Source organism: Amaranthus tricolor, chromosome 9 (assembly GCF_026212465.1).
Source record: "Amaranthus tricolor cultivar Red isolate AtriRed21 chromosome 9, ASM2621246v1, whole genome shotgun sequence".
Lineage (NCBI taxonomy): Eukaryota > Viridiplantae > Streptophyta > Magnoliopsida > Caryophyllales > Amaranthaceae > Amaranthus > Amaranthus tricolor.
In genome coordinates, this window is record NC_080055.1 from 11043664 (window position 1) to 11056675 (window position 13012).

The 13012-nt window shown below is 33.1% G+C and overlaps 1 protein-coding gene across 2 annotated transcripts; it reads right to left on the reverse strand.

Moving 5' to 3' along the window:
- Positions 1 to 899: 899 nt before the first annotated feature.
- On the reverse strand, positions 900 to 10549 carry LOC130823726 (uncharacterized). 2 transcript variants are annotated; one of them, XM_057688460.1, is made up of 8 exons: positions 10157 to 10549; positions 8372 to 8529; positions 7120 to 7367; positions 4979 to 5101; positions 4727 to 4907; positions 3274 to 3413; positions 2863 to 2898; positions 900 to 2045 (listed from the first exon to the last, which is right to left on the reverse strand). In XM_057688460.1, exons 2-8 carry the CDS (start codon positions 8445 to 8447, stop codon positions 1251 to 1253), a joined length of 1599 nt encoding a protein of 532 aa, XP_057544443.1. In that variant the 5' UTR covers positions 8448 to 8529; positions 10157 to 10549; the 3' UTR covers positions 900 to 1250. The 2 variants fall into 2 exon arrangements, with proteins under 2 accessions (XP_057544443.1, XP_057544444.1); XM_057688461.1 differs by having other exon boundaries at positions 902 to 2045; positions 4727 to 4883.
- Positions 10550 to 13012: the final 2463 nt, after the last annotated feature.

Genomic DNA, 13012 nt, shown 5'->3' on the forward strand with positions numbered 1-13012 from the left:
GTTTTAGCTTGTTGATGCTCGATTTTAAGATGGATGGACTTGCAAGTTCCAAATCAGGTTATAAGGTTATTCGATTTTTGGATTGACTTTTGTTTTTTGGTTTTTTTATTGGTGAAAAAACAAAAACATTGTTTGGCAAATGGCTAATTTGATCAGTCTACTCAATCTTATTTATAAAACTTAAGAAAAACAGGTTGAGTCTGTCGGGTTATGTTCGGATTTTTCGGATCATATCAAATTTGACATGTTTACTCTATCTCATTTAATTTGTACTCAATTTTATTTAAGATTGTGTCATTTACTTTACAAGATTTTCTAATAACCCCCACATTCTCTTCTAATCTCATCAATAAATTCATTTTTTCTTTTAATCTTATCCACTTTTTTTACTCTCGTAAAATACAAATTAATATCTACTCTACACCTTTATGAAAAAAAAAATGATTAATGTCGAAAAACTATTGTGAAGTACTTTTTGGATTTTATAATATTTAGTTCCTCTCAACTAAGTTTCTCTTTATTTTTATTTTGGCTATAAACTTTTGTTAGAATGGTAAACATTACTCTTAACCTTTTTTCATCACAAATTCACAATAGTCTGAGAAAGTTAGATCCTTTTTAGACCATAATTTAATTTTGTCTCTCCTACAATCTATTTATATTTTTCCAAAATTTTTTTTTTATTTTATTACCAATATTGAAGCCCTTTACACTTAAAATGTCCAAAGGCCTCATAGCTTCTTCATAAGAATCAATCCTTTCTATTCTCATCCTAAATATCTCTTATTATTCTTAATTAAGAATTTAAAAAAATTAATATTATTAAAATTCACATCGATATAAATCAAATAAGATCATACATGACTATATTTTAACTTATAAATTAAAAATAAAATACAACTAAGAGTGATCGGTAAATGGAGAATAGTAATATAATTATCTTCAAAAAATCTAACAAACAGAAAAGTTTCCCTTAAATTTCCTTCACTATTAAAATTATGATCAACATCAGGAAAAATAATCAATCAGCACATCAGATACAATCACAACATATTTAGAACTATCTAAATCTATCATTCTTATGGTCTAAATGCTAAATATTACAGACAGTTTACTGTGCTGCTGCTATGTTCAAATTTCTAACTGTGCACTCTATAACCTCCAAAAGTACAAATTGCAGCAAAGGTTTCTACAAAGAAACAAGCCTATTCAACTCTTCCTTCCTCCTAAATCCAATCGCCTCAAGGGAACTACAAAGTTTGTTGACGAGAAATTGGAGCCATGGGCATAGACGATGATGGACGATATAATCCGCCTTCGGGTCCAGGGTACGGTTGGTAAGGATTAACAGGATGAGCGGCGTAAGGAGACATACTAGGAGGGTATCCGGATAGAGGCTGGGGAGGTGGCGGTTGGGGTATCGAATAGCTGAAATTCATGAAATGAGAAGCCATTGGATATGGCGGTGGCAAAGGGGGTAGTGGTGGAGGGGAAGAAGATGGCGGGGGCGGGGGCGGGGGCGGGTGCTCGCCCGTAGCTGATTTGAAGGAATCAGGATGCGGATATGGGGGTAATGGAGGTTGCAGTTGCTGATTCTGAGGTGGAGGAGGTGGTGGTGGTGGTGGTAGCGGCAGAGGTGGGGCATACAAAGACGCTTCATGTTCTAGCTTGGGTCTTTTATCAGAATGTTGGGGATCATTTAGGAATTCGTTTGCGTTGTTATTACCATAGGTAACATCCGATACCAAGGAAGTGATGACATGGCCGAATACCTCTGCCGAAGAAGTTGAAGAAGTAAGCTTAGCTGCCACTGCAGCAGCCGTAGATTTTCGGGAATCGTCTTCAGCAGAAGCAAACTCATCCGGTACTGAGGCTTGTCTTGTGTACACAACAGGGTTTCCTTGCCTTTCGCCAGGAGCAAAACCAGGTGGGGCCATGGGATCATCAGCATCTTTCATACTCAGCTCATCTAGTAGCATGCCATTGTCGGAGCTACCAAATTGTCTGTAGACATTAGCAACTTGATCTGATCGCTGTTGAGCAGCCTGAATAAGAAAAGGAATGAGTTTTTTTCTTAAGAAACAGAATGGTTGACTTACAAAAATATATGACATGCACAAGTACCGAAATGTTGGCCTATTAAGTACCGAATGCACTAATTGCAGGAAGTAGGAAACAACGTAAATAACATGCATTCTAAATGAACTTTATAGTACAAGTAGACGACCACTAAACTTATCTATTAGTTCATATAGCCGACCACAAGCTTTGGCATTGTTGTAGTTGTACTCTTTCAGCCCGTTTGGTTAATAGTACTAATTCTTGGTAATGGGAATGATTGGGAGTGTAAATTTTTATGATATGTATCATGTCATTTCATGGTAATGAAAGTTTGATCATAAAAAAGTTGTTCATAATTTTCCATTACCACCAATACCACATGTTCAAATGGTAATGCATTGGAATGAATTTTAATGAAGAAAATGAGATTGTTAAAAGAGAATAAGTACGGCCATTAAATTGTCAAGAGATATTTCTTCCAAAGTTACACTAACTTTCCATAATCATTCCTACCATTTAGTACCAATTATCAAAGGGACCATTAGTACTCCTATCTAACATGTGGTATAACAGTTCATTTTCCAATACCCCAACGCCATTAAGTGGCTCCCGCCTAAATGGGGTTTCGGGGTTAGATTCACGCAACCTTACCCTTTAGTGATAACAAAGAGGTTACTTACGATTGACCCTTGGTAGCTGCAACTTCACATAATAAACAAGTGTACATGATCCAATAAGTCATTTTACTATAGTTTATTATGATCTAAAACCAAAGAACTAGAAAATATGGAGCATACTTACATGGAGTTGACTACGCACTTGATCTAATTTTGATTCCTGCGAACAAAACATCTCTCAGAGTGAAACATGAAGCGTAGGACAAAGGAAAACCCTTAAATCTAGGCTCTATCCACATGACCACAAAAATAACCGATAAATAGTAGCAAAAAAAAATTGTCGGAAATCAAAATCAGCTATATTAGATGGTTATATTTGCACTTCACAGTCTTCAAAGATAAACTTAATTTAAAACCCATCATTTTGAAATGCAAGTTTATATGACATAGCACCTCTAGCCTCCTAAATCTAAACATAGCCATTAATTATGTGGAGCATTGAAACAGGAAAAAGCGGCCATTTTATGTGGCCACAGATGGATAATAACACAAAAAAATTTGGAGAATTAGGCTAGAGGTAAACGAATACAATTACCTGCTCTTGGAGAGCATCTCTCAAATGTGATACAAGATTCGCCCTTGAAGATTCAAGAGTTGTCAGCTGCCCTATGCACTCCCTCAACGCAGAATGCTGTCCTCGTAATTCTTCAGCAAATGCAGAACCACCAAAATTACCTGAATAACAAAGTATTTTGAAACATATATCGCTCAGATCAATAACAGATTAGCATTTGTAGATAAGCCATAAACCAAAGAAGATCACAAGTTAAACATTGTAATAAAAAAAAGGAACGTGCATCGTATTTCATTGTCTCCAAACAGATTGTAATACATTAACTGGGTATCGAGTCAAAAGACGCAAAACATATTGTGAAAAGAACCAAATGTTGGCATTAGCCAAGTAATAAACTCCAGGTGCTAGCAGCCTCTTATTTGACTTAGTAACTTGAGTTAGCACTAAGCATGAAAGACTTGCTCAGTAGTTAATTAAAAATCAATTGGCGGGAGAAGAAAAAGAAATAAACAAGTCCTAATTACACACTGCTTACGCTACGTCTTTCTATTCAGCTTACCGATCACTCATTTTATCAATTACTCCCTATGTTTTGGGAAAATAAATAGTTTATAACACCCATGAGCTTTTTACCACTTGCATAAATGATATATATATATATATATATATATATATATATATATATATATATATATATATATATATATATATATATATTCTTGTAAAATTCCAAACAAAACATTACATTGAACATCTAAAACATATAAACCCTCTACCCTAAACGTTTGGCTTATTTCCATAGAGTTATATGTGTACCAACATGTTTGCCCAAATCATATTTGCGCAAAGTGCACATTCGTCGTCACACTTCTCTCTCTAAACCCGTTTTGTTTACTTATTACTCGTAAATTGACCAACTTCACAAGCCAACATAATCAATGAATTATCACTATCCAATTTCCAACAACCTCCAGACACGATTGCTAAGGAGAAGTAAGCTTCTTGTAAAGGAAAAGGTTAAACACTCGGAGCTACAAGCCAAGACATATTTATTCACTTCAAGGCAGAAAATAGTTGGCTAAGAGAGCAGCATAGCATGCTTACTTGAATGCCGGGGTCAAACTTAACATCCTTAAGTAACAAAACCTAAGACCTATGTTACTCGGACTCTTCATTTTGCTTCACGTACCTGTGTCCGATCCTTGATGCTCGGACATTGTATGGCACTTAGACACTTCATTTTAGGCGTAAAATTGAATATTTAGACGTATCTGACACTTGGTCACGTACCGGTATTTGACATTAGTACCCGAGTCCAAGTAGCATAGCCTAAGACTAATAGTCCAAATAAAACTAGATTTAATTCCCATTTCAAAAATTTACCCTCTAAATATATCTACCTAGAGAGAACATAATTAAGAAGAAACCAACAATTTAAAAATCAATTCCTCAAAAAAAAAAAAATTAAGTTTACCTGAATTCACATTGCCACCAATATTCTTGATTAGTTTCTCTAAACAGTTATTTGTATTTGTACATCTACTCAACAATCTATCTTCATCAACTTGACCTCCATAAATTAATTCATAGTCTGCAACTATTTTGTCCAACATATTCCCAGCGGCATTTCTCTGTGCATGGCCAATTGAAGAATACTGCATTATAAATGACATCATTATGCAGAAAATAATACAACTAAACTATAATAGCAATCAAAATTTCTCACAAGTTTCGGAGTGAGTTGCCACCCATTTCGGTTTAAATTATTTTCTGGTTGCCTGCCCATAAACTCTTCCTTCAGGATGTTCCCCCTTGAACCGAAAACCTTTCTTTCGTCCCATATACTAATCTGCAGTGCCAAATAAGCGCACAGAAAAGTAAAAGGTTGTTACATTGCTGGAAAACCACAAACTTAGAGCATAGATGATCAAAGGAACTAGTATTGCACACATCTTTTCCAAGGTAATGGAACGGAGAACAACTTTTATAACTTAAGCATGCATACAAAGTCCATCGCTTAGTTTCAAACTATTTGCTGTCCAAACAACAGCAATAAACTTCTAATTTCTAAAGGGTCTGCTAAATAAATTCATGTGATAATCGAAAATACAAAAAAAGAAAGAAAAAATTGACAAAAATAATCCAACCTTTTATTCATCCGCTACGAATAATCCCACCTTTGGATTAGTTTCTAATAATCCAACCTTTTGTATGCTTTTTCTCCCAGCATACCCACTGACCTAAACCTAACCCCACCCCCTAAACCACCACAACACCACCCCTCCCCTCACCCATAGGGTATGCTGGGAGCAAATACATATTAAAGATGAGATTATTAGAAAATAATCAATAGGCGGGATTATTCACATTGAATGAGTGAAAGGTTGGATTATTTTTGACAATTTTTCCGAAAAGGAAAAAAACAAAAACTTGACAATAACAATCCAACCTTTTAACGGTCTTCAATTAACAGTCACGGCTTTCACTTTTTCCACAGTGATCCACCCTTTTATAACTTCATTCTCAAGTCAGCCCCACCTTTTATTTAAATACAATCCCCAAAAAGAGAATGAAATTATAAAAAGTGGAATAATTCTGGAACAAGTGAAAGGTGGAGTTGTTAAAACAAAAAGGGGTGGAAGGTTGAACTATTAAAAGGAATCAATTTTTCCGAAAGAAATGAAAGGCATGGTATGAGTCACGTATTTATAAAACCTGAAAATCAGAAAACAGCAAAATCCAGTTATGCTTGCACAAAATCTTTGACAATTGACTAGATTCTACTACATGAAGCAACTCGCAAGCTCCCAAATCTTTCGATGTTGAATGTGAAAATAAACAATACAAATATGCAGCTAGTGATTTTCACACGTGTAAAATAAAATCATAAGACGGTAAAGTGTATTCAAGGCATTACAAATTCAAAGCAGACCTCCAGACAGAAATCTAATAACATCACCTCAATTAACCAACATGAGATGCTTAGGGAAAACAATAATATCATTTAGTGCACATTTTAGAACACAGTACATGCCTATGCAAAAGTACCTTAACACTAAAAAATCCCAATAGCATTCCCATCAAGGTTTCCACTTTGCACATCTCAGAGGAATAAGGAAAAGACAGAGAAAATAGTCGGTTACATGCCTACGCAGGCTTGAAAGAATGTGATACAGACGCAGATCAAAAACTGAGGAAAAACAATGATTAAAAATGTAATAATTTACTATAAAAATTCCTTTCTATGTTCTTTTTAAAAAATTAAAGTGCGTGATCTTTTAGGATATTTACCTGTGCTCTAGAAGATCATTATTATGTTTTGATTAAAAAAGTAAACAAATATAGAGTTTAAGCCGTTACCCATCTCAGCTTCAACCTCCCTCCGTTTTCATAGTTATAAAAAAGGAAACAAGTGATCCGGGAATTTGTTCGAGTTTGACACTTGTTTCCACTTTTCTATCTATTCAGCTTTAGACTTTAGAACGTCAAAAAACTTATCCAACTAGTCCTGCCGGCCATTTTGAGGAATCCAATAGGCTCTTGGTTTTTTAGAATCCAAAACTTTCTATATGCAAGAAAATGCCATACGCACATGCTTCACAAATCAAAATCACGTGACAAATGTGATAAGGAATAATCAGATGAACAAAAATACAAAAAGGAGATCTAATATTATGTACTTCCTCAACCCCTTTGATTTTGCTCGAGTAGGGGGAGAATACGAAACAACAAGTAAATGCAATAAATATGTGAATGAGATTGAGAGAGAACGTGAGACCATTATCAAAAATGAAAATGTTGCCAAGAGCACATACAAAAAACATGTAGCTAACTCAAAAGGACAGTGGGAGTAACAAATAGATTTACCAATCTACGAGCTGAATTTTTCCCGGAATCATCCCCATTGCGTATAACATCACGCAGTGCTTCTGGAAGGACTCTCCAAAATTCAGTAACAAATTCAGTACCCTTCCTCCGACTATTCTGCAAGATGTCATTCGCAAGATACAAAAAAGCCAACCGTTGCTCACGAGGAGAGTTATGAAATTGGTGCTCCCAAGTCTCAACGACCAGTTTTGCTTTATTCATGTGAAATATACACCAATGTGACAGAGCTTTCTAAAGTCAAGGATTATAAAATCAAAGTGTGCAGATTAGACCAGAAAGAGTAGTAAAACACTTTACAATCAATCATCAATAATTTAAAAAATCAAGTAGCAAATCCAAATATAGTTTCCGAAGCTCACAAAAAGTGTACTTTTGGCCAACAGATACAAATGGGAAATATATAGCGTCAACCATAAAATGTACGTGTAAAAAACGCTTTACAAGGTAAGCTGAGAAGTGCAAAAAAAGAAAAATAAATTAATGATTACGTTAGGTACTCCCTTTTCGCTTCTCAACAAACCCATACTCTTTCCATCCCTCTCATTTACATTTTAGCATCATATTCCATTTTGGGAAGTCGATATTCCCTTTTTGCTTGTCAAAAAACCTATACTCCCTCTGGCTCTCTCATTTGGCATCATTTTTCATTTTCAAATGTTCCTCTCATTTTGCATCATTTCTATTTTTCAAAATGGACCCACCATTTTCTTTTAATCACATCCATACATTCTAACTCTTTTATAATTTCATCCACACAATTTATTCTCTCTTTTCATTATTACCACATATTCTTAAAAACACCCCACTTTCTCTTTGAAGTTAAATCAAAGAGACAGAGAAGTATGTATATACATAACATGAAAACTTGATAAATTAGTGTAAAGTATAAACTGAATATGAAATAACATGACCATACAGTACCAGCTGATGTCTCTTGTATGAGATCACTGAGTAAATCATCACAAAAACAAACGGTAATTTTCAAGTAAAGCTTTGGAACACATAAATAAAAAGCATATTGAACTTTCATCCAAGCAAAATGCTCAAATTATTCAAGGTCAGTTTCAAGGTCCAAGAACCATGGAACTGCTCCATCCACTTACTAACATGAAAATTGCTATTCACTTATCCTATTCTTAAGCTAAACATAAACAAAAGTAGCAAACTAATTATGAAGGGAAACAAAACAAACGGACTACAGAGCAGCTAAAATTTAGGCGGAAAAGGATACTCTCAATGCTCTGTTGAGAATTGGTGAGCTTTGTTAATTTCTCCACTAAAATCTGAGGGTTAAATGTGCCACCCATTATGCGTTTTTTCCTTTGTAGAGAAAGTCCACCACAACTACACCGAAGGCAAGTTGCCGCTCGGTGGACCTTTAGACAACACCTATCAAATCAAAAGCAGAATGAATATCATTGGTACCTCATAAAAATATCTAGATAGTTCATTTAAGCAAATTTTCCATTTGTTGAAAAAAATTCATTACAAGGCAAGTGCAAGCCAATGTCTAGAAAATGCCAAGATTCCAAGATGCACTCACATAATGCAACATGGTCACAGATGAAATATTTTCATTTAAAACAATAGATACATGTTAACTGAAAAATTTAGAAAGTTCGGGAATATAAACCGCTAAAGAAAACGGCTTAAAGCATATGATCTTCAAAATCAAATAATACTTAATTGAAGTGTTGAATGCCAAATACATTCAATGATGGCAAACAAAAACTGTATTCAAGGAATTGAGCTTCGCAATAACAATATTGTGTACATTCCACCGACCAATAACTTCAAGGATTTTCCTCAGAGTTCCCCCCCTCATATTCCTTCATTGACTCCCCTACACCAATGTGAATTTTTACGATGTCATACCGCTAAAAGTGAATTTTAGAATTGATTCAACAATTGATAGTCAAGGAAAGGATTTTGAATATCAATATTCACTAAAATTCTATGGAGCTAAATAATTATGCTTCTCAATCTCGGAAAAAAAGGTGATACAAAATTACATTTTTCTAATTCCCCAAAATCTATTAACCGATTAAAATCTAGAATTTCTACTGAATTATCCTTTTTAAGAATTGTGCATTACATTCGACAATGCGCCTCTTGATTTCGTGAACAAGAGAGACTATGTGGGAGTTTAAAGCAAATCCTTATCGGATCCATTTCCATACGGAGAACCCAAAATCATGATCATTAAACTTTGGCGACAATACCAGCTAGCGTATGTCATTTACGACTTATGCTCTTTTTAGAACTCTAAATACACAAAGGTGTTCAATTCAACCAACCAATAATAGCATTTCAAGAAGAAACGAAACAAATGGCAGATAATCAAATCAACAAATTACCACAAAACTGATCATTGGTAAACTTAAAGTAAACCAGACTTCATTCACATTTAATCAAAATTTTATTTTTAAAAAAAGTCCCAATAGTCAATGGTAGATTACAAGTACAGCCGCTAAAGTTACTAATCATCATCAGTGAAATTCAAAATTGTATCTAGACTAAGGATCATCAAACCAACAAAATTTTGTCAAAATTAATTTTTTTTGTCAGATAAAATCATAATCCTCACTTAATTTATACTCAAAAACCCCAAAAACGGAGGGGGGGAAAGATCAAAATTCCACAGACAACCAAAAATGTATAACCTTCAAACCTTAAAAGCAATTCAACCCATTTAATCATAACAATTTATTCCACAATTCAAACCAAATTCCCGTAAAAATCACTAAAGAAAACAACTTTATACATCCCACTTATCAAGCACATGAAAAATCAAGGGATAAAACCCAAAAAAACACAACAAAATGACATTGAATAAATGACAAAAGATACAAACTTTATCAAATAAACCCTACCACTAGAATTCTAAAACATTCAACCCAGAAACAAAAACAATGAAAATTTTGGATAGGGAAGGAAGTAAAATAAAGAGTTCAACAAACGGGAAAAAAACACAAAACAAAAATGTAGAAGCATAGGATAAAGATAGAGAACTTACTAGATTAATTAACAACAAGAAGAACCCATGAATTGAACGATTAAATCAATTGGAAAAGGTACAGAAATTCAAGTTAATTTGAGTGAATTGAAAAGAAAGAATCATTCTTTACTAAATTCTGATGATTAGAATGGTGAATACATAAAGAGAGCATAAGGGTGAAGTGCAGCAAATTTTGATGTAAGAAATAGAAGAAAGGGGAAGAACAAATTTTGAGATACAGTGGAGACAACAGAAGGAGGCGAGACTTCACAAAATTGTAATATTTGTATCCTAGAATTACCCTTTTATTGGTGCAATTTTAGGGTCCTCGTATCTCTGTTTCAATCATGAGTTGACTTATTAATCATGATTTTTTTTATTGTGCGTCCCTTGTGGACAACAATGACTAATTCTCTCGTTCTCGACCCCCTAAAGAAGTAGATAACCGGACATAGAGTGCACTGTGTTATAGATTGAGATCGAATATTTGATCACAAGATTAAGGGATAAGATGAGCTACCATCATCATTCAACACTAACAGTGTTTAGTGATGACTTTGATCTTGGAAATCTTTGTGGTTTTCAAGTTGTCAGAAATTAATGTCTATTTTAGAATTAAGATTTTAACGTTATTATTATCTTTATCATTGATACCTTTGTTGTTACCAGAAGACGGAGCTGCAAATAACATGAGAATGATTCCAAGAATAGAACTATTGAGTTGTTCTCTAATTTAAAAGGGTTATAGGTATTTTGAATAGACGATGGTCAATAATTGTGTGATTTTTAAGATTACGAGTTGTGGGGGTATTTGCAAGCTAATTAGTTGCTCATTTACTTTTATGACAGCAACATGAATGATGATTTTGACTTCTTAACGTTTTTCTATTATTATTGCGATAAATGTAATTTGCAATTTATAGATCATGAAATTTCTCATTGACTGCATGTATTTAATATAATGCATGAAGGTATAATCCTTAATTTAAGATGGTGTATAAAATAAATTTACTATTTTATGATCATTGTTTTGATTAAAAAAAGCCATTATCATGAGTAAGTTTCTTTAATAACTAGTTTAAATTCGAAAAGTGAGTTACATTTAATATATGAGAAGGTCTTGGTTTGTTGAGAAATTTCAATTTTTAAAATTTTGATTTGATTTAAGTTTTTTATCAGAGTGTGGATGACATTGAGCTGATTTATGTGCTTTAATTGATATGTAAGACCTTTAAATAAAGAGTTTTTCCCCTAAATAATAATAATAATAATAATAATAATAATAATAATAATAATAATAATAATAATAATAATAAAACAAAATAGCTATTTTTATATTGATTTAGCTCAATTGTGCTACATCCATCATACTCTTTTTTCCTAATTTGTGTTTTTAAATTTTACTATTGTTTCTGCGTTTGTATTGGACATAATTAATTATGAACTAAGTCAAGATTAGTCCAAAGATAATCCTTATGCAAATGTTAAAACTATATTAGAGGTTTGTTCTTGCTATCTAGTCAAATCTTACATTAAGACCACTCTACAAAATACCCTAATATCCTGAACAGTCAACAAGCATTAAGAATGCCCAGAATGGTTTTCCAGGGACTTACTCTAACGCCTAAGTTAGTGTTTATAAGATATGGATTCCTTACAAGACCTTTCAAGTGCACAGTGGCAACAAGGTGGATTATTACTTAGGGCTTTTTTAGCATGAGGCTTTATATGAATTCAATGAATAACTTGTCTTTATTCAATAAATGTTCTTAAAGATTTCAAATTTGTCTTTTGAAGATCAATAGAATTTAATGAAATAGTTCTTATTCAATGCACAAGTATTAAGTTGTTCTTATGCTTGAGTCAAATCATCTCTTTTGTAGAAAAATTAGTTACCTAATCTATGGCGCAAAATGGAGTATTTATAATCCATCATTGGGTTGTAAGGGAATGTCCTGAAATTCACCAATAAATGTCATAAGCAATTCCAATAGTGCAACTAATGCCCTAATCAGAGTTACCCTCCTTAGCGTCTAACACGTGTCCCTCTATTCAAAAGATAACGTCTTGGCATTACTATTTGAGTGATCTATGTACTATATATGTACTTATGAGACAACTTTTAATTAAATGCACCGTTCTTTTGTCTCACTTGAATTATCCTTCCTGTTAAGCAAATGTTTCTTCCCTAAGTCAAGCATTACTTTGTGGGTCTTGAATCTTAAAGGTAATCACTATTTTCGTAAATATTAACAACCATTTTTGACCCTGATTTAGGGTCTCTAGTCCTAACCCATAAAACTATTATGATATTATAGGATTATTATTCTATGTAATATAAATGTTTCACGACCTCTTTTTTAACCTATAAAATTTCTCTTAAAATGCCTCAAAAAATTTATCATATTATATTATAGAATACTTAAAAAGAACTGTAAAATTCCAAATGACAATTTCATGGAGCTTTGCCAAATGGAATATTATTACAGGTTAGAATGTGACTGTGTATCTTTTTAAAAGATTTTATTACATTAATAATGATTTTAAGTATTAAAGGTACGTTTTCAAAAATCTTACAATACTACGAAAGAAGTGTAAAAATCCAAATAGCGATTTTATAGAGCTTTGCTAAATGAAATCTTATAATACCATAAAAGAACTATAAAATACCAAATGGCGATTTTGTAGATCTTTGCTAAATGGAATATTATTACAGGTTAAAATATGATCGTGTATCTTTTAAAAAGATTTTATTACATTAATTATGATTTTAAGTATTAAAGATAAGATCATATATGTTATATGTATAACTTATTAAAAATTTTCTGAAAACTTTATGTAGCGATGTATGATTTTCTAAAAAATATTTTACAA